Source organism: Poecilia mexicana, unplaced genomic scaffold (assembly GCF_051168715.1).
Source record: "Poecilia mexicana isolate PSO_F unplaced genomic scaffold, ASM5116871v1 scaffold_15, whole genome shotgun sequence".
Classification (NCBI taxonomy): Eukaryota; Metazoa; Chordata; class Actinopteri; order Cyprinodontiformes; family Poeciliidae; genus Poecilia; species Poecilia mexicana.
In genome coordinates, this window is record NW_028263384.1 from 2,221,519 (window position 1) to 2,249,363 (window position 27,845).

Here is a 27,845-nt window from a genome sequence, read left to right on the forward strand (position 1 = left end):
TTTTTCTTAAACATATTTCTTCCCAATTATTAAAGTACTACTTAAATATGAACTGCCGTATAGCTGAGAACCACTGCTGACTTCAGGCACTTGCTCAGGCTAAACTTGGTTTATCCAGAAATGAAAGCCAGTTTATAAACATTAAGCTGTGAGTCTTTACTGACATGTGAATCTAAATGGGAAATGCACTAGTCACAGAAGTATCTAGTTAAAAAAAACAAAACAAGACTAAATCTAGTAAATGGTAGCATATCCTTTCACCACACTCTTCTTTAAACTCTGGCGTGGGATAAACCAGGATTGACTGCAAGCACTAAACCATTTCTGTTGAATAACTGGATCTAACATGCCAGATTTACAAGGAAAGGCATGTCAGAAAAGCTGAAACAAAGCGCAAACAGGCTGTTTTGTTTCAGTCTGAAATATTGCATGTATGTAGATATATTTTTGTTTCTCCTCACAACCTCTTTTTCTTTTTTTTCTTCTTTGCAGGCATGTGGCGACCCGAAGGCCAAGCCCTCCTATCTTGTTGACAAGAACCTGGAGTCGGCTGTTAAATTTATCGTTAGGAAGTTTCCTGCCGTGGAAACGCGCAATAACAACGTAAGTGATGGAGGATGTGAATGCATAGTGTTTTCCGGCTTTATCTGTGTAGCTTGTGTGTTCCAGTGCGTAACTATAACCTTATCCTGTTTTACCCAAGCTAGCAATAATCAGAGTTGAAATAACTTGTCGATATGCTGATCAACAAGGATTTAATTTACTATCAAACAGTGTAAAGATATTAGCTCAGTAGACTGAGCCCTTCTTTTAAATTAAACCAAATTGAGTTTATTCAAATGGGAAAATGTAGTGCCATGGACCCCACTCCCCTATCCCCCACCAACCTTCCCCCGTCTTTTCACGGTTCAGTTTCTGTGGGTTTTCCTTATTTTAGATTTGTTTTTTTGTGGAATGCAACTTCAAATTATTTGTGGATTTTTTTTTTCCATAGAGCCTATCTAAAATATTCATAAGAAAACGCAGCTTGGGAAGCTGAAATACAGACACACATTGCTAGTAGATGTACTGTTGGTTGGCATTTGGAAAGGAGCCAGTCTAGGATAGCCGCATATTTTTCTTTGCCCCTTATTGGTTGAACTCACAAAAGAGTCAGGAAAGGGCAGATATAAGGAAGACTGTAGCTAGCTGGTTAGCTGGTTACCTCATTTCTGTTAGCTGTTTAGCTAACTTCTGTCAGCTGGTGATGTAGCTTCTGCTTTTTCCTATGTTATCTGTAGCTTAGCATAGTGTAGCTGTTTTAGATGTGATTTAACATTGCTTACCTCCATGATTTTCAACTAGGTAAATCCATGGGTAGCAACAATTAGTTCCTCTCTTATTATCCACATAAAAAAAATCTGTTTTTAAACATGGTCTACATCCACAGAATGGGGTAAAAACTCATAGCCTAGCCTGGCTGCTTAGTCAACAATAGTTTGAGTGGAAGAAGGGCATAGAGAGAGGACGACATTCAACAAAGCTACAGAGCTACAAATCAAACCTGGGAGACCTGCATTGAGGACTTTAGTGTCTGTGCCCCTGCTTTAACACTGAGCCATGTGACGCCCTTCATCTTAGGTTCAACAGAAAGAAAAAGAAGAAAAAGAGCTGCACTGATTGCAGTTTTTTGACCAATCACCAATCTTTAAAAAGCCTGACCTGCTGATTGTTTTTTTTTGTTTTTTTTAAATGTCACTATAAAAAGAGTGACAAAGTTGCTAAGTTGGTAACAGTGGAGTGACTATTATTTAACTGCATATGTGCAGACATGACCTGGTGGGTGGGTCTGTCAGTCAGCCCTCTCTTACAACAGAACAAAAGTGGACAGTGGCTGATTTTCACACATTATATCTGGGCCGATTCATTGGTGCACCCATAGAAAGAAGCATAAAGTTCGATCAGCCATTGAACCCCTGTGATTTACAGATGTCAATATCTGCTGCATAAAAACCAGAGGTGCACCAACAAATCGACCGGCTGATAAATTGGTCCAGATTTTCTTAATTTTGGGAGATTGGTGATTGGTGGCCACCCCAACTGTTGCCAATGTAGCGATTCTTTTTTTTTTGTCACTTTTTTTAGCAAGGCTTTTTAAAGGTCGGTTATTGGCCAGAAAACTACAATTGGTGCAGCTCTACTAAAAACAATAATCTGTTCACCTCAGCAATGACTGAGGTGAATAATGACTGAACGTCTCAGCAATGACTCAAAAGTTACTATATATGGAAACCTTTTGGACAAAGTAGATTTTGAAATCATTGCAATCAACAGCAAACGGCTCCAACAAAGTCATGATGGTATGATGGCATCGGATGTGCTTTATTCTTTATGTTTATATTCTTTTAATTTATTGAATGACCTTGGTGGTGGTTTATTTCGACAAACGTAACCCTGAAATTGAAACTTGTTTTTAGATCTCCCGCATTTGTATTCTGCAGATTGAGTAATTACTCTCAAAGACAATCTATTCACACACACCAAGAATAATGACAGTTCAGTCGATCTGTTGCCTCACTGATTACCATTGGAAGCAATGTTTGTTGTCTGCCCAGAAAATTATGAAATGATCGACACATTTCACTGTTTTCAACCCCTGGGGAGTTTAATATGTGTGAATAAGTGCAGTTCTCCCACATTGTACGTGTGTGTGTTCATGTATTGCGTGAATTAAGATCAGATTTTAACTCATCCTAATAACTCTGTCAGCTTCACGTGTTAATTTGTGCCTTCTGGCCCCCTGCTGTTAATGTGAGCATCATTAGCAGACAGCGTTGTTTATCTGTAAAAACTCTGTGTTTGTGCGTGTGATGCTAACTGCTTTATTCATTATAACTGTGCAACGATTGTCTCTTACGTTGTTGTTTTTTTTTTCTTTGTTTCTGTGTTTGTTTGTGTTCTGCATGCTAATCTTGGCTTATTCCGGACTTGTGCTTTTTGGTAAGTTTTTTTGGAACCAAGTTTCTGTAACTTTTGAATTTTTTTTTAATTGATGTACCTAAGTTTTGTAATGTAAATTATCTGTAGATGTGTTTTTGAAGAGTTGAGGTGTTTTTTTTTTTTGCTTTGCTCTGCTGTTGTTGTTGGCAGCAATCTTTCTTTTTTTTACTTTCTCTCCTTCATCCACCGTGTGAGTGACTGTGTGGCTGGTGAACTACCTGGTGTGATAGCTGCTTGTCCTTTTCTGGTTTGCTACTTGGTGACCAACTGGTTCCTGTTTGGATGACAAGCTACCTGCAATAAGGAATTTTAAAGAGCACTTTTTAATTTTTTTTAAATGCATACCGCACTGTGATTTAGAAAAGTGTCAAACATTCCCAATTTTTTTCAGTCTCCAACTCCAAACTGTAGTTGATATTTATATGACTCGACCAAAGCAAAGTAGTTTATATTCGTGAAGTGGAAGGAAAACAATACATGATTTCCGACATTTAAAAAATACATAAATAGTGTAGAGGTGCAGGAAAAAGTCAATTTCTAGTCCTGGGAATTTTTGAATCGATTCAAAATTCTCAAAAATTTATTTCAGTCTGCTCAATTTTTTTGTAAAATTATAATGTTTTTTGTTATTTAAAAAAAAGCCAGGCAGCTAAGCTAACCTAATACTGGTGATTTAAGTTACAGAGTTTTATCCACAAACTTACTTGGGTTAAATGTGAACTAATTGAACCGTATAGAATTATTTTAAATAAATGTTTACACTGCAGTTTCCTCTTGTCAGTCAGGATTAGGGTTGAATAAAATAATTGGTTTCTGAATCAGAAATTGTTCATCTATAATATAGTGTATATTGTGTTTATCTCTTGCTGCATAACCACCTTTCTTTTTAATACCGGCCCCATCTCTTTTTGGGAAGATCTCTAGTAACTTTACACTTTCTGAAGACTAAAATATTTGGACATTTTTAAGTCAGATTGGATGGAAAATTTTCAAGACTTGGCACTAATGGTGCGTTGATTGCTGGTTTTTGTCTGACGACAAAACTTAATAAACCCTGACCTGCCAATACCAGTTTTAAAAGAAATTCTCAGAAAAGACACTAAATATAGCAACAAAGTTGGACAATTTGAATACAAATGTCACAACTTTCCCAAATTTTTATTTTCAGGAGATTCTGGAAAGCCACATCATATTCCTTCCACTTCCCAGTTGTGCACTGCTTTGTGTTGGTCTGTCTAGCAAAGATTTGTGGTTATACAATGTGAAGAAGTTTAAGGGGCATGAATAAGATAAATTGGTTTGATTAAAAAGTAAACACCAATAATAGTTTTATTTTTGCTCATGTATTTGAGGTTTAGTTCCATGTTGCAGCAGTGCTGTGTCACACACCCTCTATCTTTTTATTTCATGGACTTTTTTCTCCTCTACAGCTAGTGCTCTCTCTTTAAGCTTCATTTCTGATCTTGGATGGTGTTGGAGCAGGTTTTAATTTACAACATTGAAATTTTTTAAATTGAAGCTTCACAACGTCTTCCTCGTTCCTCTCTTGAAGGTCAATAATCACCTTGTGGTCAGATTATTTTTTTGCTTTTAGCAAAATCCTTCCAGCATGAACAACTGCAAATGGATAACATGAGATTCTCACTGAATGATAGTCTGTAGTTTCATTATGTTATTGTGTGACACAAATATAATTTACAAAGTATATAACTTTTAAATGTACAGCAATTTCTTTGTTCCCTGTAGCTCAGTCCTTTTTGACTGGATGCACAACAGCACACATCCCTAAGCATACACACACACACACATAAACATATTTAAAATGGTATTTAAAAGTAAGTTGTGTCAATAAATTTGAACATTAAGCAATATTTCAAAAGAATAACTGATTTTTCTTAGCTATGTTCGGTGCTAGTAGTACTTGAAGTTGTCTACCAGAAGGCTATCACTCTAACAATGAGTTAAGAGCATGAAAGAGTTTGGTAACACTTTATTTGAAGGGGGGGTGAATAAGACTGTCATGACACTGTCATAAACATGACATAACACCTGTCATGAACATCAATAAGTCTTCATGAATAGTTATGACTGTTGTCATAAAGCGTAATTTGGTAAATAATGACACTTTTAATACAAAGTTGACATTATTCGAAATGTCTTCGTTATGACAACTTGACATTAACCAAGAAATCATGATCTGACATAAATTTGTTATAAAAGTATTACCGATTAAACTTTAAAAATTAGCTTTATGTAGTAATATTATAAAGCTCTGCCATGTTGTTTAGTCTTAATTTTCTTAATTTAATCGATCTTAAAGTTTTACAGCAAGATGTCTACAAAGCACTTATGAACTTAGCATTTGAAACATTATTTAAGGCTGTTTTAACCCTTGTGCGTGCGAGGACTGAGGCAAACGTAGAGAACTGTGGCAAATGATAAAAGTTTTACGTGTGTGGGGTCGGTTGGTATGGACCCCATTTCTAAACACAAGGGCTAAGTAGTGCAATACACCATCTCCACCAGTGAGAGGCAGCAGTGCACCAACAGGCGTGCAGTGTGTTGGTGAAGAAGAAATCTTCCATATTGTGGCGCAAACCTAACACAAGTTATAACGGCCAGACCTCCTGTTTAAAAAGAAGCCGAAGTTTGATACCTAATACATATGAGGTATGTGTCTTATTAACTTTGCATTTTCTTTGAGAAAATAACATTGACTATGTTCTCTTTCTCTGTAATGTTAGCTATAAGCAATTCAAGCCAATCCTACATTGCTGTAAGTTAATGTTAGCTAAAGTTATTAAACACAATTACTGTAACGTTAGCCCTTAATATTAAATATATTTTAAAGACAGGCAAATTGTTTTTCCCCCTCCAATTTTAATCTAGCAAATTAAAAGCTAATATATTAGTCAAAGTTATCCTTCATGTGCATTATTTAGCGACTTGGCTGATGTGACACAGTGCTTGTGTTCTTTGGCAAGTTTAGCCACATGAAGACCCAGGCTAGCCTAAGGACACATGGTGGGGAGGACAAAGTTGGCTAATGAAGACATGATACGAGTGTGGAGGATGATAATAAGGACCAGCCACCAGAGAAAGAAGTTCCTGTTTGACCAAAGAGAAAGAAGCAGATGAAATATTCCCCAAGAAAATTAGGTAAGTCGTTTTTGTGTTAATATTTTCACCATGTGAAGTGGGGTGGGACGGCCAGGTAAGAGGGGAATGGGGAGCAGGAACCAACATTCACCAGCTGAGTTAAGTTACGTTTTAGACAACTAAAACTGATGTTAAATCTATTTATTTATTAATAAGCTTCTTGCAAACAACCATAAGTCAGAGTATCTGGTTAGAAATAATTTAAAATGCTCATTAAGTAAAAAGATGCATTCATGTGCCTAAAACTATGCATTAAATGATGCAATCTGAATAACAACAATGGCAGTCTGTCTGAACATCTGCCAGACAAATATTTGATCAGAATAATTTTGTTCAGCTCCAGATATTATTCCACTTGTATTAAGAAATAATTGTATTGCACTTTATAACAACCAGTCATGTTAACTAGGCATTTGTCTGCCAGTCTACCATTCTGACAGTGTGCAGCAAGGGACATTTTTGAAATGGTATTTAAATAAATGCTGAATTATGATGACATTGTTTTTTGTCTTTGTTCTTTTTTTAAGTGACCACAATGAATTGAGTCATCACCGACTATGAGAATGTCCAGAAGAGATTCACCAAGTTTGAATTCATGAAAAGGCTTTTGCCATGATTAACTATTGCTGTAATTTCTGAGCATTTCTGGACACCTTCAAAGAGCTGCTTCCAGGAAATGAAGATCTCCTGTTTTCAGAGCATTACAGGAAGACTATTACGAAGGAGATGGCTGACATAATCAAAGCAAAACATGTTACTGTTGAAAGAACCTATTTTCTTAAGTTAAAGAATAAGTAATTCTGTTTTAGTTTTTCAATCAGCATTTCAGAGTAACCAGATGTTAAACCCTCTGTTATCTTAGAACAAGTTATCTTTTGTTTTATTTCAATGTACAAAGGGTTTGTTCTACAGTTATGATGGTAGTTATAAGTAGTTCAGTGTGTTTCACTTCACTTGAGGTAAGACTTAATATCAATAACTCTGTTAGCATTGCATTTGACACTGTAATGCTAAATTACATCTTTATAATTGTTGCTACTAGTTTCAATTTACTTGAGGTAAAAGTTAATATTAATGACACCGTAGTGACACTTAATGACATATTCATAACTGGTGCTACTTGTTCCACTTTAGTTGATGTAAAGGAAATTGTTAATGAGTCTGTTATTAAATCATTTGACCGTGTAATAAAGCTTAATGAAATCTTTATTGCTTGTCCTACTTGTTTTGCTTTATTTCAGGGAGTGGAAATATTAATCATTGTTCTGTTAAAGCTTTTGCTAGTGTAATAATTAAATCATTATGACTATTATTATGACAAATTTATGTTAGATCATGATTTCTTGGTTAATGACAAGTTGTCATAACGAAGACATTTTGAATAATGTCAACTTTGTATTAAAAGTGTCATTATTTACCTAATGACGCTTTATGACAACAGTCATAACTATTCATGAAGACTTATTGATGTTCATGACAGGTGTTATGTCATGTTTATGACAGTGTCATGACAGTCTTATTCAACCCCCTTCAAATAAAGTGTTACCAAGAGTTTTATAGACCAAATCAGTGAATGGCCTAGACAATGGCCAAAGTGTGTTGACTGGTACTAAAGCTTCTCAAATGCCCCTCACTCACAAAAAAATATTGTAGGATTATATTTAACATTGTTGCCTAAAACTCTTGTTTAAATGCCGTGAAGGTTATAGTATTTTTTACTCACGGTTATTGTTCTGTGAGAATCTCAGATGGTGTATGCCGAGCCTTGAATGTAATATGCTTACAAAAAACTTCATGCAGAAAGATGATTTTCCCAGTAAGCAAAGTAGGCATAAAAATCTAGACAATATCGCAAATTCACGTTCTTTCTCGTGTTTTTCACAGCAACAGCTGGCTCAGCTGCAGAAGGAGAAGTCTGAGATCCTCAAGAACTTGGCTCTCTACTATTTTACCTTTGTGGACGTCATGGAATTCAAGGTAAGAAAAAATAAGCAACCATCCACGGATACTTGAGACTCTGACTCGTCTGAAAACATTTATAACCATTTTAATCGTTCAAGCTTTAAATATACTTGAATATGTATGAATACACACTTTGGAAACCATCTTGGCACTACCGCAGAGGTTAATATTTAAGTCTTTGTAATATTTACTCTTAGGGGTAACGTCCAATCAGCCCAAAGGAAAATGAATGCTACTCTTTATTTCATTGCTTTGCAAACCCCAGCCAATAGCATTGCGCTAAGGTATTTCCTTCGGACGTTTTAGATATGATCTATGAAAATAAACGTGACTAAACAAATTTTCAGCAGTTAATATGGAGATACATGGTCAGTTTTATTCCAACATCTCCCTACTTCCAAAAACAAGATTTTTTCCAGATAAACTTGCTGCCTCACCCTATCATCACTGTAGCTGCGTTTCCATTAACCAAAAACATTGCAAATTGCACAGTGGTGCAGTAGGTAGAACTGTTGCCTTGCAGCAAGAAGGCCCTGAGTTTGATTCCTGGCTCGGGGTCTTTCTGTAGTTTGCATGTTCTCCCTGTGCATGCGTGATTTCTCTCTGGGTACTCCGGCTTCCTCCCACAGTCCAAAAACATGACTGTCAGGTTAATTGGTCTCTCTAAAATTCTCCCTAGGTGTGAGTGTGTGTGTGTATGGTTGTGTGTCCTGTCTATCTCTGTGTTGCTCTGCGATGGACTGGTGACCTGTCCAGGGTGACCCTGCCTCTTTCCTGAAACATTAGCTGGAGATGGACACCAGCACCCCTCCCGACCCCACTAAGGGGAGGGAGGGATGGATGGATGTTGTGGAATTCCAAAAATAAATTTGGTTAATCGAAACCCGGTAGTTTCAGATAAACTCTCTTCTTTTGATTAAAAAGTTTTTTGCGCTACAATGTTGAGTTGATTTTTTGTTGGCCGTATCAAAATGTGATCCAGCCAGATGTTACTACTGGCTGGAAAGATGAAGAAGACCATAGAAATATTAGGAGGATGATGTCGCGGTATGTTTTTAAACTACTTATCACGTGAACAAACTAATTCACGAGTGATTATAATGTAATGGAGATGCTGCCATTAAAAAAAAAAAAGTTTTTTCATCATCAACAGAATATCAACAACGTTTTGTGCTAATTTATAATTGAAATGCAGCTACTGTCTCAAAAAGAAGATTATTGCCATTAGTGGATAGGATGTGGCAGTGTTGCATAGGAGCAACATTTAATGGGAACTAAACAGGCGTTCCAACATTATAAAGGTTGTTGCTCAAAAGCACTGTTAAAACACATAGATAACCTTCCACCACTGCTTAATTTATATCAACTAATATAAAAAAATTAACCAGCATTTTTCCTGCATATCAACAGGACCATGTGTGTGAGCTGCTGAACACAATCGATGCCTGCCAAGTCTTCTTTGACATTGTAAGCAGTTGTTTCGATTACCGTCCTAAAAAGATGCCTTTCTATACTTTCAAAGCTATTCGTCACATCTGTTTTACTCTTTGTGATTTTGTTTGTCAGACTGTGAATTTTGACCTGACCAAGAACTACCTGGACCTGGTGGTGACATACACTACTCTGATGATAATCCTCTCCCGCATAGAGGAGAGAAAGGCCATCATTGGACTGTACAACTACGCCCACGAGATGACCCACGGAGCCAGGTGACCAGCACAGGGAATAACGACGCAGCGCATTAGAGAACTGATTCCAAGCGCCCAGTTCTAATAAACCCAAATGGAGGTTATTATCTCCGTGGTAACTGAAGCTGTTTGTGTGTTTCAGTGACAGAGAATACCCCAGGCTGGGTCAGATGATCGTCGACTATGAGAACCCTTTGAAGAAGATGATGGAGGAGTTTGTTCCACATGGAAAGGTATCAAATCTGCTCTTATACAGTATAATAATTCTATCTAATAATATATGAAGGAAAATGTAGATTTTATTGCCGGCCAAATAAGTGGTTTCCTGAATTTGTTGGATGATTTTGACATGTGCATGCATTGTATGTCACAGTTCAAGTTTGGATTTGTTAAATGTGGTACTGTTCCCTTCCTGTCTTGTCTCTTTACTTGCAGTCGCTGTCGGATGCGTTGATCAGCCTTCAGATGGTCTATCCAAGGAGGAATCTGTCTGCCGACCAGTGGAGGAACGCCCAGCTGCTCTCTCTAATCTCTGCTCCCTCCACAATGCTCAACCCTGCTCAATCAGACACTGTTAGTACTCAAACAATTCAAGATTTGTTTTGTGAAGACATATTTTTGTAACATTTAATAAGCTTTGGCAAAAATATATTGGGCTTTTTTTGGTCATAAAATGAACGTTTATACAAAGAGTACGACAAAAAAAATCTTTGGCTTTCTCTCCATCTTTAGATGCCTTGTGAATATCTGTCATTGGACGCAATGGAGAAGTGGATTGTGTGTAAGTACTGTAGAAACATTACATACTGAATATGTCTGTTAGCAAATATATTTTCTCACATTTGTAGGTTAAAAAATCTTATTAAAAGTTTAGATAAAGAAAAAATACACTACACTCTCAATTATTATGTTCCCAGATATTTTAGAACTTGGGGGCCATTCCTTGAACATATGAGGAGTTTCATCAGTGTTATTCACAGGCACTGGCAGCTTTGCTCCACCTCTCTAGCCCTGTTCTTTTACTGCTAGTTTGAACTGATGGAGCTTGGCCTACCAGTTTGTGCACATGTGAGTTGGTATGAAAGCTTTGATGCTTTCATATTGTCATTAATTTTGCAATATTAATTACAGTTGGACAGTTGGAATCTGTTTGCAGCTGTTATTGTCGCATTGACTCATCAATGGATGTAGAAGATCCCAGTGTTGTAAACGTCAGTTTACACTGACTGGTCTTGGAGGACTGCGTGTAAAATGTATCCTGATGACTGTCCTGACGGCTGCTATGTCGACAATAATTTTTTGAAAACATTAAATATTTATTTAAAAAAGGTATCGATACCGAAAATTTACCAGACACTAAAACAACCATGCCAGGACAGGAGGTGGCGTTATGTCAACTTCTGCCAAAAGTAGAGATTCACTTGGTGACCGGTAGTTGACTGGAATCAACAATTTTCTGCTCAACTGATTCTATTTTTGGAAAATGTAAGCACTACCAGTGCACTAGCAGAAGTGTGATTTCCACACCGAAAAATATAGAAGTCATTACTAAATGAAGTAGACTGAAAATGTAAGGAACCTTGTTAGCTTGTGTTCCACAGAGCCCTGTTAGCTGTGATCTCAACCTGCTACAATCAAAGGATACTCTTCTGTGCATACTGCTTTTTTCCTTGCTTCTCTGTTTTGTGCTTTTTCACTTTCTGTCATCTTATACTCAGATTTTCAAGTACGCATGACCTCACTTTTATCAAATTGACAAAAGTGAAATTAACCATGATCTGACTGGTTTATTTCACATTTTTTAAGACACAAGAACAGCTGTTTGTATTACAGCAAACAAGCTGTCAGCCTCTGTCTGTTATGGAACATGCTGAAATTTAGAGAATATACACCAGGGGTGAAAGTAGGCGGGTACGGCAGGGTACTGCGTTCCCCTAAAAGATTTAGCGGGGCTACGCAGTACCTGCAAGAGAGGGGAGCGGCTGTTTGCTGTAAAAAATCAATGGATTCACTGTGCAGCCGTGAGTGATTAGGTTTTCAAGAACAATCTAAAACATGGCTTCATTAGTTAATAAACAGCTTTTTTCCCCATTTCATATTGTTTCTGAACTATTCTTTGTTAGAGCAGCGATGCAACACGTCGATAGCGGAAGATTTTGAGTCGATCTCGGGATTAGGTGACAAACTGAACGCCGCCAGGAAGCTGAGACCAGGTCCTCCTCTGATTGGCTTATCAAAACGTTCAGAACTTTATGAAACAACAACAAAAAGTCAACAAAACGTGCTCAAATTAATGACCCAACAACAATAATAATCTCAGTAATTATCATTTCAACAAGGTGTTGCGCAGTACTGTGCGTTTCGGTTCCATTACCAAAATAACGAGCAGAGCAGGAGTTTAAAATGAACTAATCAACCACCGCTGTGTTCATGGAGGCTAATTAATGATCGCAAAATAAATATCAAATCTGAAAACCTGATATCATAACGGACTGAATGTTTTTAACGTAATCTGTGCTGGGCTCAAGGAGCGAGCGGTTCGCACGGCAACGGGTGTGCTTAAACGACAAAGAGAGAGAGAATAAAAAAAAGTGGTTTACAGTTGATCACCTGTTCAGGTTGTTTTACCTTTGTTTACCTTTGCTGTGGCTCATCACAGCCTGTAATTTCTGAATGTTCAACAAACGACAAACTTGGACTAATTATCTCGTTAGTCTGTGAGTATACGTCATTCACAACAAACATCAAACACAGTAAATATGTTTCATTAAGTATTTAACAAACAAATAGCTTCTACCACGATAATTATGTGAAATTAAATACATTTTCTAATTAAAGAAATAGTTTTATTACTCTGGCATCTTGTTTTGAGCTCAGAGTCTGAGAGGCTTTTCCTCTATTAAACTATTTTTTTGCTTATTTAGTGGAAATATTGATGTTGATACTTTCTCCAAAATAATAACCTTGTTCAACCTTTATAGCTCCACTGTTGAAAATGAGGCTCTAACATTCACAAATGACAGTGAAATAAAATCCAGTCCAACATCTGGTTTGAGGTGATTCCTCTGGATCCTGTTGGAGGAAAAATATCCCAACTTCAGAAGATGAGCTTTTAACCTAACAGAGCTCTGAGGTTCCTCCTGTCAGTGTGAGAGTCAGGGTGAGGAGGAGCCATGTTAGGAAGAGAAGTGGAAGCTGCAGGATCTTCAGAACAAACAGGTCATGATGCTGGGCTACTGATTATCCCTCTGTCTGGACACAGGATCAATAGAACCAGTTTAAAAACTAAAATGAATGGTTATATACCAGACATGGAAAACTGGGATGCACTCCATGCCATGAAGTTCAGAGTTTAGGCCTCATGGCATCTCAAGGTGTCAACATTGCAGCCAGTGGGCTGAAGGAGATACAGCTTTATATTGTAGCAATTCAAGAGCTAATTAAAAAAAATAATCAGCACAGAAACTCCAAAGCACACAAAGAAATATATATATACTTTTGTCATAGTACCCCCAAGAATTTAAAACTACTTTCACCCCTGATATACACAGAGACTGATGTTTAGTAGCAACAGTGGTTATCATGTTTCTTGCTAGTGTAAGGTACTATAGACTGTTATTGGGGCCAAAATTAACACTAGTGTGCACCCAGAGATGTTTATGTGATTATTGCAGGAAACTATATCTATTTTGAAACTGGCTACTGATCTGATGATTATTGTTGGCCTTTCACCAGTAACTGAGCTGCTGGCACTGGCAAATGAGAAGAAGACTACTCTGTTGCATTAGCATTGGAGAAGCTAGTGGTTAGCATTTTTAAGCTGGTAAATCCTACTCCTTCTGCTGTCCATTAGCTTGACTAGGTTGGGGTTTGCATTAGAGAGGTTAACAACTAGCATGCTTAGCTTGGTCACCCACTGGATTAACCATACCTTTTCAAGAAAAATGTAAACAGAATGACCTTACAGCAGCAACTCAGGAAATAAAAAAGTTTTGAACTAATTCTGACAGAGAAATGGAAATTGGCTGCTCAAAGCCACACAAAAATCTAAGATAAGAAACCAGTGGCAAATCTCTAATCGTTGCATGTCTGGTCAGAATGTCTTTACCAATAACCTTAGGTCAATTTTTGTTTGAGATCTTGGGATCATTTCTCTTAATTTCTTAGCACACAGCTTCTGGAAATGGAAAAACCAAATCAAATGACGTTTGATCACCACTGGTGTTTGCCTAAAACAGGGGAGAGGGGCAAACACAGCCAATTAAAAGTCCAAGTAACTCAACCTCCCTCTCTGTTCTCCCTGCAGTCGGCTTTATCCTGTGCCACGCTGCGCTGAACAGCGACGCAGCCGCCCTGTCTCTATGGAAACTGGCCCTGCAAAGCTCCACCTGCCTCTGTCTGTTTAGGGACGAAGTCTTCCACATCCACAAGGCCGCAGAAGACCTGTTCGTCAACATCAGAGGGTAGGATCGCCGCCACGTGACAAATATTTCCAAAGTTTCAAACTCTTGCAGCGACAAAAGGAGTAGGAAAATTTTTGATTCCTTCGTTTTGCTTTTCGACAGGTATAACAAACGCATCAACGACATCAGAGAGTGCAAAGAACAGGCGCTGTCTCATGCGTAAGTGAAGCTATAATCCTGTTAGGATTCCTTTCATCATATCTTAGCTGAAACTTTAAGCATACAAAATCTTACATTTTAGTTTTATTTTCTCCCTCCCACGGTCTACATTTTCTGTATTATTAATTTATATTCTTGTTCTCTTTATGGCTTTGCTGTTTTTTTTTTCCAAACCTGTCATTTCAGCTTCTCTTCCTCCCTGCTGAGTCTTCTTGAGGGAGTCTAACTCTCAGACATCACCTTCTTTTACCCTGTTTTATCCTCCCTTCTTTGTCTCATCACAGCTTTTATCCTTATTACTTCTGCCATGTTTCCCTTTCATCTCCACTCTCATTGTTCTGCCGCCGCTCATCCTCTGCTTCCTTTCTCTCCTCTTCGGGATTGTCCTGAAAGTGTCAAAAATGCCGTTTTAATCACGCCTCTTGTGTTCAGAGTGCTGCTCTGACAGCCTCCGTGTGTGTGTGTGTGTGTGTGTGTGTGTGTGTGTGTGTGTGTGTGTGTGTGTGTGTGTGTGTGTGTGTGTGTGTGTCTGTTTTTGCAGAGGCTCCATGCACAGAGAGAGGCGTAAGTTTCTCCGATCGGCTCTGAAGGAGCTGGCGACTGTTTTAGCCGACCAGCCTGGACTTCTAGGCCCAAAGGTAGCATCACATACCTGATAGTTCAGTTGACTCTGTTTGATTGGGGAACAAAGTTGTCACATTTTCAGCTGCTGTAGTTCTCTTTCCCAGTGCACTGTTTTTACATAATTTAAAAACATTCGGTGCCAATGTAATTTTTAGCACCAAAGACGGTGCTTATAGAGCCAATGTTAACTCTAACAATCACATTTAGTTGCTCGTTTCTTCAGTTTTTAGGGTTAGGGTTACATCAACATGTGAAAAGCTCAGGCCTTTCCGTTGGGCTCAGCATCAGTAGAGTGAAGGGCAGATCTGTTTAACTTTTGGATTATCAGATTAATAATTGGATTGGATTTAAATCAGTTGGTAAGCATTTCAGATATTTAAAACAAAAACAAATCAATAATTATTGATATTGGCCGATATGAATCGCTTATATAGTGATGTGTTTTTCAGCCGGATACACTCAGACTCTCTTGTTTTGCTTGGTTAATATTTTTTTGGAGTATTTTCTGATGGGTTCCTGTTCCCTCCCTGAGTCTCTGTGGTCTGGATCCTCTAGGCGTTATTCGTGTTCATGGCACTGTCGTTCGCCCGAGATGAAATCATCTGGCTGCTACGACACGCAGACAACATCCAGAAAAAAAGCACCGACGATTTCATAGACAAGTATGCACACCGATTAACCATACACACACGCCCACACACCTACACACACATGCACAGTTTACTCTCTGTACAGCTGGTTAGCTGCTGTTTTTCTTCCAGGCCTGATGAGTTTCGGTATATTTTTCAGACACATTGCAGAGCTGATCTTCTACATGGAGGAGCTCAGAGCTCACGTCAGGAAGTATGGCCCTGTGATGCAGCGATACTACGTCCAGTACCTGTCTGGGTTCGACGCTGTGGTTCTCAATGAGATGGTGCAGGTAGGGAGAAAATGTTGGCTGATAACTAGCTGCTTCCTTATATTCACATGTTTAGCAGTCAGTCGGTGTTTTCTGGTAAACATTTGTTCTTACTTCACTTCTCTGTCTGGGTTTTATTAAACAGAACCTGTCTGTTTGTCCAGAGGATGAATCTATAATCATGTCTTCATTTGTTAACACCATGACCTCTCTGAGTGTCAAACAAGGTAAGATAGTGAAGTCATCTAATTGAATGTGAGCTTATTAGAGTCATATTTGATGTACCACCAACACTAGAGATGAGCAACATAAATATAAGTTATGATAAATTGATATATTACATTTACAATAAAACTGACAAAAGGTCTTTAGAATTCATTGCTATCTTTTATTGGGAACAGATTTTGTGGTTATGGCTGTATGATGTTCATTTACAAAAGGTCCCACAAGCACAAAAAACCTCTCAAAATTAAGACTTGCACATTACCAAACAGGCTAGTTCAGTTTGTTTTGTATTAAGTGGATAATAGCATCCATCTCTCCGAATTCAAGGAAATTCACACAAAATCAACAGCTCCTTGCATTTGTTTTACGCTAATGCATAATTGTGAATTGATTACAAATTTTCTGCAAAAATAGTCAAAAACATTGGGTTTAATTTAAGTGATGCTAACTCCCACCTGCAGGTGGTGGTATTTCTACCTTCTACTACAACGCTGCCTTAGTCTTGTTGTTGTCTTAGACTCAACAGCTCATTTTTTTACAACATGTTAGTCCAAGTCACTTCAGCTGGAGGCAAGAAGGAATTCAAGATATCAACACAGACTCTGTCATTCATTTGGCTCACACACTGAGAGAAATGAAGTGGCTGCTGCAGCTCATTATTATGAGTGAAGATGCAGGAAAACATTCAGAAACAACCACTATTGATTAACTGAACAACTTAACTATCACCAGCAGATGTTTGGTATGAAGAGGAATTAAACAATAAAACATCTTCTGAACCACGAAACTTTATGTCCACATAACACCATCTTCCACCTCGATTGGCTCGTTGCCTGAGCTATCTGTTGTCAAAACTGCTGTGTGGTTCTTCCTTCCTATAAAGCCGAGATTCCATTTGTCTTAATGTGTTTTCAATGAGATTTATTTTATTGTTGTTGTTAGTTTTTTGTTGGCCGATTAGCAATTTTGTCTCCTTTCATTCATGACTCACCCATTTGTTCTTTTTTTATTTCCTTATCTGATGTTTTGTTGGAACCATAAGATAATCGAGGTCTGTGCTTTCATTTGCCACATCATCTTTGAAATGAAAGCGAGTCGCTTAAATGAGTTTTAAAATGTCTTTTGTACATGAAAACAATGAAAAATCTCCTCTACAAACTAAGTCTGGTGGGTTTTTTAGATGACAATTTCTACAACTGTGAAACAGAGCTCAGCTTTTAAAGGGATGGTGGATCTATTTTTGAGTAAATAACCATTTGTTGCCTTCCAGTGGAAGATGGAGACGTGTTTGACTTCAGGGGGATGAGACTGGACTGGTTCAGACTGCAGGTAAAAACAACCCAGAGAAGACTTTTCTACTTTGGGTTTGGGATTTGTTTCTGTTTGCTTTCCTGGGCCTTCTACGCACTTTGTTTCATTTCCTGTCTCTTCCTGTCTCTCTCCCCTCCCAGGCGTACACCAGTGTTTCTAAAGCTAGCCTCGGTATAGCCGACCACAAGGAGCTCGGCAAGATGATGAACACCATCATCTTCCACACCAAGATGGTCGACTCTCTGGTGGAGATGCTGGTGGAGACGTCAGACTTATCCATCTTCTGGTGAGACACCAAACCTGACAAAAAGTTCTTTTGATGATTAAAAATATTTTACTTATAACCATCCCTTACTTTTTAAAAAAATTTATTATTATTATGTGTGCAGTTTCTACAGCCGTGCATTTGAAAAAATGTTCCAGCAGTGCTTGGAGCTTCCCTCCCAAAGCCGCCACTCCATCTGCTTCCCTCTGCTTTGCGCACACTTCATGTCCTGCACACACGAACTCTGTCCTGAAGAGGTGAGAGAGCTGACAACCTGGGGTTTATTGGTGAAAATGTTTAAAAATGATCATTTTATGAGAGCAGCATCCAAACCTTAGAGTTTTATTTGTAGAAATTAGGCATACACCAATCCACTTTTTTCTCTTCTAGTACCACTAACGGTTTAGTATCAGCTGATACCAGTCTGGTACAGAAAAACAACTGAATTGAATTAAAACACAGATATAAATTAACTGAATTACACATTTATTTGACAACTCTGCTTCAGTACAGAACACCTAAATACACCAACAGCTTCACAAGCTTGGTCAAACATGTAAAATCGATTTTAATTTGTTTAGTCAGAGCAATTAGGAGTATAACAGCAATGTAAAATAAATACTAAAGCATGATGTTTCTCAGAGCACATAACATAGAATTAGACTGAATAGATCTGTCCGTATGGAGCGGACACATTGTATCAGATAAATGACCTAGAATTTTTATAAATATCAGGAGTGATACAGATATTAATATTGGTTAGGTTCATGTCTAGTAAAAACAGTTGGAAACAATTCACCTCAGCATGAGGTAGCATGAGCTACTTGTTTTGTTCTACCACATAAAATGAGAATATTGTTTTGTAATGAGAAAAAAATAGATAAAAAGGCATAGCAGGGATGCATACCTTTGCATAGTAGAAATCAACCTGCTTTTCCATGAACTTCAGGTAAGAGTTTGTCATTTTTTTCCAGCGTCACCACATAGGGGACCGAAGCCTGTCGTTGTGCAACATGTTCCTGGATGAGATGGCCAAGCAGGCCAGAAACCTGATCACCGACATCTGCACAGAGCAGTGTACGCTCAGCGACCAGGTGGGAACACTTCAGCCACTGCGGAAACACTTCTGTTTGCCATCTCTCCCAGAGAGCGATAAGATCAGTGTCTAACACAGCGTCTAATAATTTACCCTGCAGCGGTTTGTGGACCTGAAAGAGGAAGCTGTTGCTCTCAGTGCAATTTAATGGTTCCAAAATTAGGAAACAGAGTTGATTATTAAACATTGATTGACTCCTTTGGGCCAAATAACCAGATCTGACAGATGCAGTTTTTCAATATAAATGATAGCAAAGCTACCATTTGCAGAAAAAGGTTCTTTTGTGTTTGTTCTCAAGTGTCTTCAATCACAATGACTTACCATTTTTTTCTGTTTTTTAGAAACTTCACAGCAGAAAAGTATAGACAGGAAATGTCAGAGCTAAGCTTCCCTTTATGTAGTGAAGCTTGCTGGTTTTACTTTTTTTGTTTTTTCTGTATTTAGCAGAAATACAGAAAGGAGTTAGGGCTAGTTAGCATTAGCATGACTAATGTTTATGATTAGCTTTTTAGGATTAGTGCAACTAACATTTTAGCTAGCAGTGCCCACTGATAGATAGCAAAGCAGGTAATTGTATTTCTCAACATTTTAAAGTGAGGATTGTCTGAATTTCTAACGTCTGTCAGTTTTAATCAGGCTTGCTTGGCCTTTTGGTTCTGAAGCAGATGGTGCATTAATATTGAAGTGGCAACATTTCAAGCATAGCACCAGTAATGTCTTGTCTGGTTTTTGACTCTTTGTTCCTTTTCTTCTGTCAGCTGCTGCCCAAACACTGTGCTAAAACCATCAGCCAGGCTGTGAACAAGAAGAGCAAGAAGGCAACAGGAAAGAAGGGGGAGCCAGAGAGGGAAAAACCTGGAGTGGAGAGCATGAGGAAGAACCGGCTAATGGTCACCAAGTCAGTGCCAAAACCAGCTACTATTCATCTACCGAACTGTCTTGCTTTTTATGTTATTTACAGTCCAGTTATTTTATTGTGTCACGCTTTGGCCAATAACCCTTAATTTGACTTTAATATAATCAATAATGATTGTTTTTGACTTCCTGCTTTTCTTTATTTTTCCAGTCTGGATAAACTCCATACAGCTCTATCAGAGCTCTGCTTCTCCATCAACTACGTCCCCAACCTGGTGGTGTGGGAGCACACGTTCACACCCAGAGAGTACCTCACCTCGCACCTGGAGATCCGATTCACAAAGTAAAACTGCTACACACGTACACACACTCACACAAACACAAACAAACCGTAAAGAAGTTGTTACTTTTGTCCAGTTTAGAGTTTCTGAGCCTGCAGCCTATTTACAAAGTCTAAATACAGTCAAGAAAAGCAACTTTATGTGGTTTTAAGTTTAATTGCAACCTCAGATGGATTAAAACTGAACCTAAATGTTGATATTAAAGCAAAATGTTGACATTCCTGTGTGTGAACACTGTTGCTGCCAATACATCTGGGAGAGCTTATAAGGTTACTTCCAAACCCCCAAAAAGTCCACCATTCAGACTTAGAGGGTTTTTACAACTGGAAAATATTTGAGATGGATGAAATTTTTCCTGCTGACTTTAAATAATAATAAAAATAAGTTTAATAAAAATAAGTTGTAATAATAATATACATAATTATAAAATATACAAAAACAGGAACAGAATTAAATGAATACAAAAATACGGAAGCGCATTGCTATCATGCAGTAAAAAAAATTTTTCGATCGCTATCTCGTTATAACGACTTACGTATCTCGTTTTAACGAGTTACGTATCTCGTTTTAACGACTTGCGTATCTCGTTATAACGAGTTACGTATCTCGTTTTAACGACTTACGTATCTCGTTTTAACGACTTACGTATCTCGTTTTAACGAGTTACGTATCTCGTTATAACGAGTTACGTATCTCGTTTTAACGAGTTACGTATCTCGTTATAACGAGTTACGTATCTCGTTTTAACGACTTACGTATCTCGTTATAACGAGTTACGTATCTCGTTTTAACGACTTACGTATCTCGTTTTAATGACTTACGTATCTCGTTATAACGAGTTACGTATCTCGTTTTAACGAGTTACGTATCTCGTTATAACGACTTACGTATCTCGTTTTAACGACTTACGTATCTCGTTTTAACGAGTTACGTATCTCGTTATAACGAGATACGTAACTCGTTAAAACGAGATAATTTTAGGTCCAGGAAGTGGCGGTATTATGCTAGGCTAGTACAGTGACTAACATGAATTGGTCAGGTTTCCCTTCATGTTTGGTCTACAACATGTAGAGATACGGATGCTGCTTTGCACTGTGGTTAAAACCATTAACAGCATGCCTACTCTGACAAGATCCTAAACAGAACGGGACTGCACAGAAGGAGACGTTAGTCCGGTCCTCTAGCTGTGGCGGCGTTCCTGACTGGATCGAAGCTGAAGTTGGCTTTCGATTGTAGCTTCTGATTCGGGAAATGGCTAAAGGGAGATTATAACGGAGGCTCAGACGTATTTGCTGAACAGTTTCTGGTCAGATTTTTTATTAGAACAGTACACTTGCTGAACAACGGCAACGGCTGTTCGTAACCAAGCAACCGAAATCAACAGAAGGCTAGGTAGTGGCAAAAGACAAAACTAGATCCTGTTAAGCATTCTTCAAAATAAAAGACTTCCTCTCTCCAAAATAAATCATAAATCAGCAAAAGCTGAATGGCCTCCTTTAAGCGTCTTGAGAAACAATCACCTAATGATCCTGATTCATAAATCTCTACTCGGCTTGGCTCCAGCATACTTAAACTTTCTTTAACATAGATCTGTTAATTCCCATTCTTTACGTTTTTACAATATTTTTCTTTTGCATGTTCCACGTTTCCAAACTGAAAAAGGGAAGCAAGCTTTAGTGTGATGGCTCCTACAGCCTGGAATCAGCTCCAGTCTGAAATAAAGATGTCAAAACTGGTTCCACTGGACTTATTTCGAGCAATTCTTAAAAACAGACGAGATTCTATTAAACAGTGTCACTGTTTTTAAATTCTTTTCTACTGTTTTACACTTCTGCATATAATTAATTTTATTTTGTAACCAGGTTGCTGTGTGTTGCAGACTTCTACCCTGGTCCCTCTTGAAAATAAGATAAGATGTGTATCTCAACGGGGTTTACCTGATAAAATAAAAAAAATAAAATAAAAAATAAATTATAATATTTGTCAAATATTGGTCAAAGATTTTTAATATTTGTCGACAAACAAGGAGCAAAGAAGAGACACCTCTCCTTTACCATATAGGTGACTTACAATAATGTCTTCTAATGAAGACAAAGAGGGTAGATAAAGATTATTGTGTTGCTTTGATAAAATAAAACTCTGAACTTGAAGATAGTTATAGAAATATTTTGTAGGAATATCATGTTTGTTTTTAATTTCTTCAAGTTACATAAATACCTTCCCTGAAAAAAGATCAGACACTTTAGTTATATTCTTAGCAGTTTAAATCCTGCTCTACATGGATGAACATTATATCGGATAGTTGTTGCATTTCTCCCAAATAATCAAGTGTTTTTAGCCAGATCATCATTGTATTTTTCAGAAATGGGTATTTTGTTTGCTTAATTAACCTTTTCCTGCCTGATGAGTACATGTACAAGTCTATAGCAATAGAGATCCAGTGGGACACAATAGTAACCCATGCTGGGGGCTGTCTGGCAGTAGAGTAAAACATTGCTGCCCTGATCTGGGTTGAAATAACATAATAGGTTTGATAATTGTTAACACCCTCTGTCATATGGGAGATATAAGAGAAACAGTTTCATTATTGGGCGTTTACCATTTAAGTGAAGTTGGAAAAAGTTATATTTAGCTCCTTAAAGAAGAAGGGGAGTGAGGAAATTGAAACTGATTGGAAAATATATAAGAATTTTGGCAATATTGTAATTTTTATAATATTGATGTGACCAATTAAGGAGATGGGTAGCATCTTTAACTATTAAACTTTTAAAGCTAACATACTTAGACACTTCCGACCTGGAATAGATTATTCATCTCTGATGCTATGTTGCATCACTATAAATCGGAATCTGAAAAGTTGTTGGCATAATTATCCCAGCTGATGGATCCTTGTAAGCCACACAAAAAGGCAGGTGCTCTAGGACAAAAAAGTGAAAGAAAACAGAAGGTTAAAATAATAACAAATATTGTAAATGTGATAGGAGTTTATTTCTAATGCACTCCAGATGCAAAAATATTTTTAAATCTCTCATTACTGAGGTTTCAATTCAGATAATTTTTGGAGAATCGGCCCTTCTCCACAATCTTCCTCAGGGTCCGGTCACCTCTTCTCGTTGTGCAGCGTTTTCTGCCACACTTTTTCCTTCCTACTGACTTCCCACTGAGGTGCCTTGATATAACACTCTGCAAACAGCCGATTCGTTCAGAAATTTCTTTCTGTTTCTCACCCTCTTGCTTGAGGATGTCAGTGATGGCCTTCTGGACAGCAGTCAGGTCAGCAATCTGACCCATGATTGCAGTTTTGAGTAATGAACCAGGCTGGGAGTTTTTAAAGGCCTCAGGAATCTTTTTCAGGTGTTTAGAGTTACTTTGTTGATTCAGATGATTATTTTTATTGCTCGTTCAGAGAACCTTTTCATAATATTCTAATTTTTTGAGACAGGGATTTTGGGTTTTCATGAGCTGTTTGCCAAAATCATCAAAATTAAAACAATAAAAGACCTGAAATATTTCAGTTGGTGTGCAATGAATCTAAAATATATGACAATTTAATTTTTATCATGACATTATGGAAAATAATGAACTTTATCACAATATTCTAATTTTATGACCAGCACCTGTATAAGTTTAATAAGACTTCAGTGAAAAATTTCCGTTTTTTTATGATGCTTAGTGCTTGGAAAAATTCAGTAAATTGTAAAAACATGAATTTCTCCATGATTAATAAAGAAGTGTGAATGATTGCTTATTATATCGCTTGAAAGAAAGAGAAAACAGAATAAACATTGGAATAAAGCATCATTTTGACCTCTAACCAATCCACTTGTCTGTTCTGTTTGCAGGTCTATAGTTGGGATGACCATGTACAACCAGGCCACTCAGGAGATCGCCAAGCCCAGCGAGCTGCTGACCAGCGTCCGGGCTTACATGACGGTGCTGCAGTCCATAGAGAATTACGTCACCATCGACATCACTCGAGTTTTCAACAATGTCCTCTTGCAGCAAACGCAGCACCTGGACAGCCATGGGGAGCCCACCATCACCAGCTTATACACAAACTGGTGTGTTGGATTATAGATCAGAGTCAGTTTAGCAACCTTAAGTCATCAACATGTCAGGCTGTAACTCCCACCTCCATCAGGATCCCAAACTTTAAAAGTGGACATGTCATGGTTTTAAATCCCTCCTTTTCACATGTAAATCATTCTTTTATGGTCTATATAAAGTAGAACTGCAATGCCTTGGTCTGAAATCTGAAGGCCCTCATTCGCCTGTTCTGAGGTGAATTTTAGAGCAACTCGTTTTGCTGTGGTCTTTATTAATGTGAATGAGACCTTTCACGTTCTCCAGGTCGCAGTGTCCCACTCCACTCCGTTCTTCCATTTTTGTTTATTAAAGATGTCAACAATCCAAAGTCTGATCAAGAGCAGGAGAGTGAAGACGACGATCCTGCAGAACGTGCTTCCCAATGGTGTTATTAATGTATTTACACCCTCACCACCCATACCAAATACCTGGAGCATGTCAGATACTTATTAAAATATTAATGCTACCACAACATGAATGAAGTAAATAAAGCCTCGACAAAAATAAGGGCAAAACTGCTGCGAAGAGAAAAAAAAAATAGTGAATTCACAAAACTGATTATCCAGAAGCCAAGACCTCATTTAACAGTTCCAGAGCAAATATGGTGGTGGAGAAGAAAACATAATAGGGAAAAGAGAAAAATGAACAAACTGAAAAATATAACCTAAAAAGAATATAAAGATATCTACATAGTACCGGGAGAGAATACATTTCAATTATTTGCACTATTAGACACTCAAAATGTACAAAAAAAATGTTAAGGGCTAAAAAAGCGGATTTTCCATAATGGCGCAAAACCTTTTTCTCTGCTGGTTGTCAAGGTTACATCTCAGCAAATTATGATGGAGTTTTAGGGCCGTGCTAAGAAAATGTGAAAAAATCAAATTCCAAGAATAAAATCAAAGTATTACGAATTCAACTTCGTTCTTATTAGTTGTAATATTATGACTTTATTCTTGTGTTATTTTGACTTTGTTCACTCATTCTTATAACTTTAATCTTGTTTTATTACGACCCAATTATCGTATTTTTAATACTATCATATTTTTCTGGCTTTATTTTAGTACGACATCATGCTCTTAATATTATAACTTTGTTTTCTTAATTTTATTTATTTATTTATTTTTTGTATGGCCCTGTATGCCATCATAGTAAATAAACATAGCTTTATGCTTTATTATTATTCTGTTTAAGTGAAGCGAGTACTGAACTTCTGTTCTGCGTCCATGCAGGTACTTGGAAACTTTGCTCCGTCAGGTCAGTAACGGACACATCGCCTACTTCCCCGCCATGAAGGCCTTCGTCAACCTGCCTACCGAGAACGAACTGACGTTCAATGCCGAGGAATACTCTGACATCTCTGGTACCCTCATGCTTTCCATCTAACATCTGGCTGTTTGTGTTCTTCATGTGTTCATACGTAGGGAAGAGGGTAAGCATGAATGGGAATGAACTCGTATGTTTTTTTACTGTGTTTTTCAGAGATGCGTTCTCTCTCGGAGTTGTTGGGGCCGTACGGGATGAAGTTTCTCAGCGAGAGTCTGATGTGGCACATCTCATCACAGGTTGCCGAGTTAAAGGTAATACAAATCACAGAAGCTACTTTTCAAGATTGAAATGTATTTGTTTCAGACATTCATCAGTTTTAAACCCACATTATGTCTCTGAATGTTCAATGTAAAACACAGTGAGGTATCCCATGCAGGTTGCTTTGAACTTTAAGAAGTTGCCATTTCCTACTCTATATAACGAATGATGATCGGTTGAGTTGAGGAATCTCCTTGTTGAGTTTTTTTGCACTCAATACTGACCAACCCTAAGCAGCTTTAAATAGTCTCTTCTTTAAAATCCATGCCACTTATTTCCTTCCTTCAGTTACTTTTTTAACTGGATATGTCATGTTTTTAAAACCTTCTTTTTCACATTTAAATCATTAATTTATGATTTTATAAGGTGGAACTGTATTTCTTTGGAAATCAACACCCTAATCAGAAACTGGGTTCAGTCAGGGACTCAAAATCCAATCATTTAAAAATGTTTTGATCCAGTACATCCTTACATAAGCTGTTGTTATTCTGTCTCTCTTATCTTGTTTGTAGAAACTGGTGGTGGAAAACATGGAGGTGTTGACCCAGATGAGAACGAGCTTTGACAAACCGGACCACATGGCTGCACTGTTCAAGAAACTCACTTGTAAGCACAGACATATGGACATGTTAACCTCACAGTTAGAGCTCCAAGATGATTGCTGGGGTTTCCACTCATCGTACTTACTAAAGAAATGTTGGATTTATAGTTTACGCAAATATGAACACAGCGGTTGTTGATTTGCTAAACACCTACTTTACTGATGATCTGTTATAGAGTTTGATGTGTAGGTCTCCTTTTTTAATTGAATCAAAACACCAAATTCCACAGCACATCTACATGTTAAGGTTGTCAAAGTCAAGCTAGCATAAATAACCTGCTTCCCTCACTCTTGCAATTTTTTTTTAACTAAAACTTTTCACTGACCTGTGAATGTTATCACAGACCTTGTTATCGAGTTGTGCTAGTGTTGAAGCAAAGCATCCATTGTTCTTTACATATCATTTAAGACTTTGTGCTAAAGTTAAAACCAATGGTAGTTATCGTCAGTGAGCAGTATTTTGCCCATCATGTTGATTCTTACCAGATTAAATCATCCGATGTCTTGTTTCTAGATATTTGTACTTTGAATCTTTGAAATGCATCATCGAGTAACATTTGCTTCACCTCTTTAGTGCGTTCACGTTCAGTGATTTTTATGTTCTGTAGCTGTGGACAGCGTTCTGAAGAGGATGACCATCATTGGCGTAATTTTATCCTTCCGCTCTCTTGCACAGGAAGCTTTGAGAGATGTAAGACTCGCATACACACACACACGCACACACACACACACACACACACACACACACACACACACACACAGACCTTTAGAACCACGTCGTCGATGTGAGACGAATACAGATAGATCTTTCCTCCTTTCAGGTGTTGTCTTGCCACATTCCTTTCCTGGTCAGTTCGGTGGAGGATTTCAAGGACCACATCCCCCGAGAGACTGACATGAAGGTTGAACACATTCACACTCAAAGTAACACCATCATGTCTTCCTCCTCTCATGCTGATGTGAGTTAATGTTTCCTGTCCCCAGGTGGCCATGAATGTCTACGAGCTGTCCTCTGCTGCCGGTTTACCCTGCGAGATTGACCCAGCCCTGGTGGTGGCGCTGTCCTCCCAGAAGAGCGGTAAGTTGGAAACACACTCGACATGTCAGCACAAGCTCAGCCTGTTTTCTAACAACATGGTTTGGTTGGTGCTGGGCAGAGAACATCAGTCCAGAGGAGGAGTATAAAATCGCCTGTCTGCTGATGGTGTTTGTGGCCGTTTCCTTGCCAACCCTTGCCAGCAACGTGATGTCACAGTACAGCCCTGCCATCGAAGGTGAGTCACTGAGTTGTTAGGTTGCTTGTGACCATTTTTTCAACGGAAAGGAGTTGAGATTATATAAATAAAAAAACATAAAAGCAGTGGACCCAGTATTCTACCCTACGGGACTCCCATGGACCATAACATACAACTGATCGTGATGTAAAGCTTCCATATTTCACAACCTGAAATCTATCAGTTAAATAGGAAGAAATTGTCTAATGCAGAAAATAAACGAGATATAGTGTTTTCAAACTAGCATGGACCACACATTTCAGATAAAA

At 38.0% G+C, this 27,845-nt stretch overlaps 1 protein-coding gene and 1 long non-coding RNA gene across 5 annotated transcripts in view; both read left to right on the forward strand.

Moving 5' to 3' along the window:
- The window catches only part of nckap1 (NCK-associated protein 1), a 52,781-nt gene that overhangs the window by 17,503 nt on the left and 7,433 nt on the right, over window positions 1–27,845 (forward strand). The window contains exons 2-28 of one of the 2 annotated variants that reach the window (XM_015002004.2): window positions 493–603; window positions 8,023–8,115; window positions 9,511–9,567; window positions 9,667–9,809; window positions 9,931–10,021; window positions 10,224–10,361; window positions 10,521–10,569; window positions 14,095–14,251; window positions 14,354–14,410; window positions 14,952–15,048; window positions 15,590–15,696; window positions 15,824–15,956; window positions 16,081–16,162; window positions 17,431–17,489; window positions 17,612–17,757; window positions 17,861–17,993; window positions 18,711–18,830; window positions 19,591–19,730; window positions 19,899–20,030; window positions 23,871–24,089; window positions 25,347–25,477; window positions 25,597–25,694; window positions 26,214–26,307; window positions 26,911–26,993; window positions 27,124–27,204; window positions 27,287–27,380; window positions 27,460–27,576. In XM_015002004.2, coding sequence (XP_014857490.1) covers window positions 493–603; window positions 8,023–8,115; window positions 9,511–9,567; window positions 9,667–9,809; window positions 9,931–10,021; window positions 10,224–10,361; window positions 10,521–10,569; window positions 14,095–14,251; window positions 14,354–14,410; window positions 14,952–15,048; window positions 15,590–15,696; window positions 15,824–15,956; window positions 16,081–16,162; window positions 17,431–17,489; window positions 17,612–17,757; window positions 17,861–17,993; window positions 18,711–18,830; window positions 19,591–19,730; window positions 19,899–20,030; window positions 23,871–24,089; window positions 25,347–25,477; window positions 25,597–25,694; window positions 26,214–26,307; window positions 26,911–26,993; window positions 27,124–27,204; window positions 27,287–27,380; window positions 27,460–27,576 — 2,962 coding nt within the window. The remainder of the gene's footprint in view (window positions 1–492; window positions 604–8,022; window positions 8,116–9,510; window positions 9,568–9,666; window positions 9,810–9,930; window positions 10,022–10,223; window positions 10,362–10,520; window positions 10,570–14,094; window positions 14,252–14,353; window positions 14,411–14,951; window positions 15,049–15,589; window positions 15,697–15,823; window positions 15,957–16,080; window positions 16,163–17,430; window positions 17,490–17,611; window positions 17,758–17,860; window positions 17,994–18,710; window positions 18,831–19,590; window positions 19,731–19,898; window positions 20,031–23,870; window positions 24,090–25,346; window positions 25,478–25,596; window positions 25,695–26,213; window positions 26,308–26,910; window positions 26,994–27,123; window positions 27,205–27,286; window positions 27,381–27,459; window positions 27,577–27,845) is intronic. The other variant, XM_015002005.2, reaches the window with a different exon arrangement.
- On the forward strand, window positions 5,129–7,345 carry LOC148155240 (uncharacterized). 3 transcript variants are annotated; one of them, XR_015765383.1, is made up of 3 exons: window positions 5,129–5,649; window positions 5,964–6,138; window positions 6,666–7,345. It is a non-coding gene; the product is annotated as an uncharacterized LOC148155240 (long non-coding RNA). The 3 variants fall into 3 exon arrangements; XR_015765384.1 differs by having other exon boundaries at window positions 5,131–5,649; window positions 5,969–6,138; XR_015765382.1 differs by lacking the exon at window positions 5,129–5,649 and having other exon boundaries at window positions 5,682–6,138.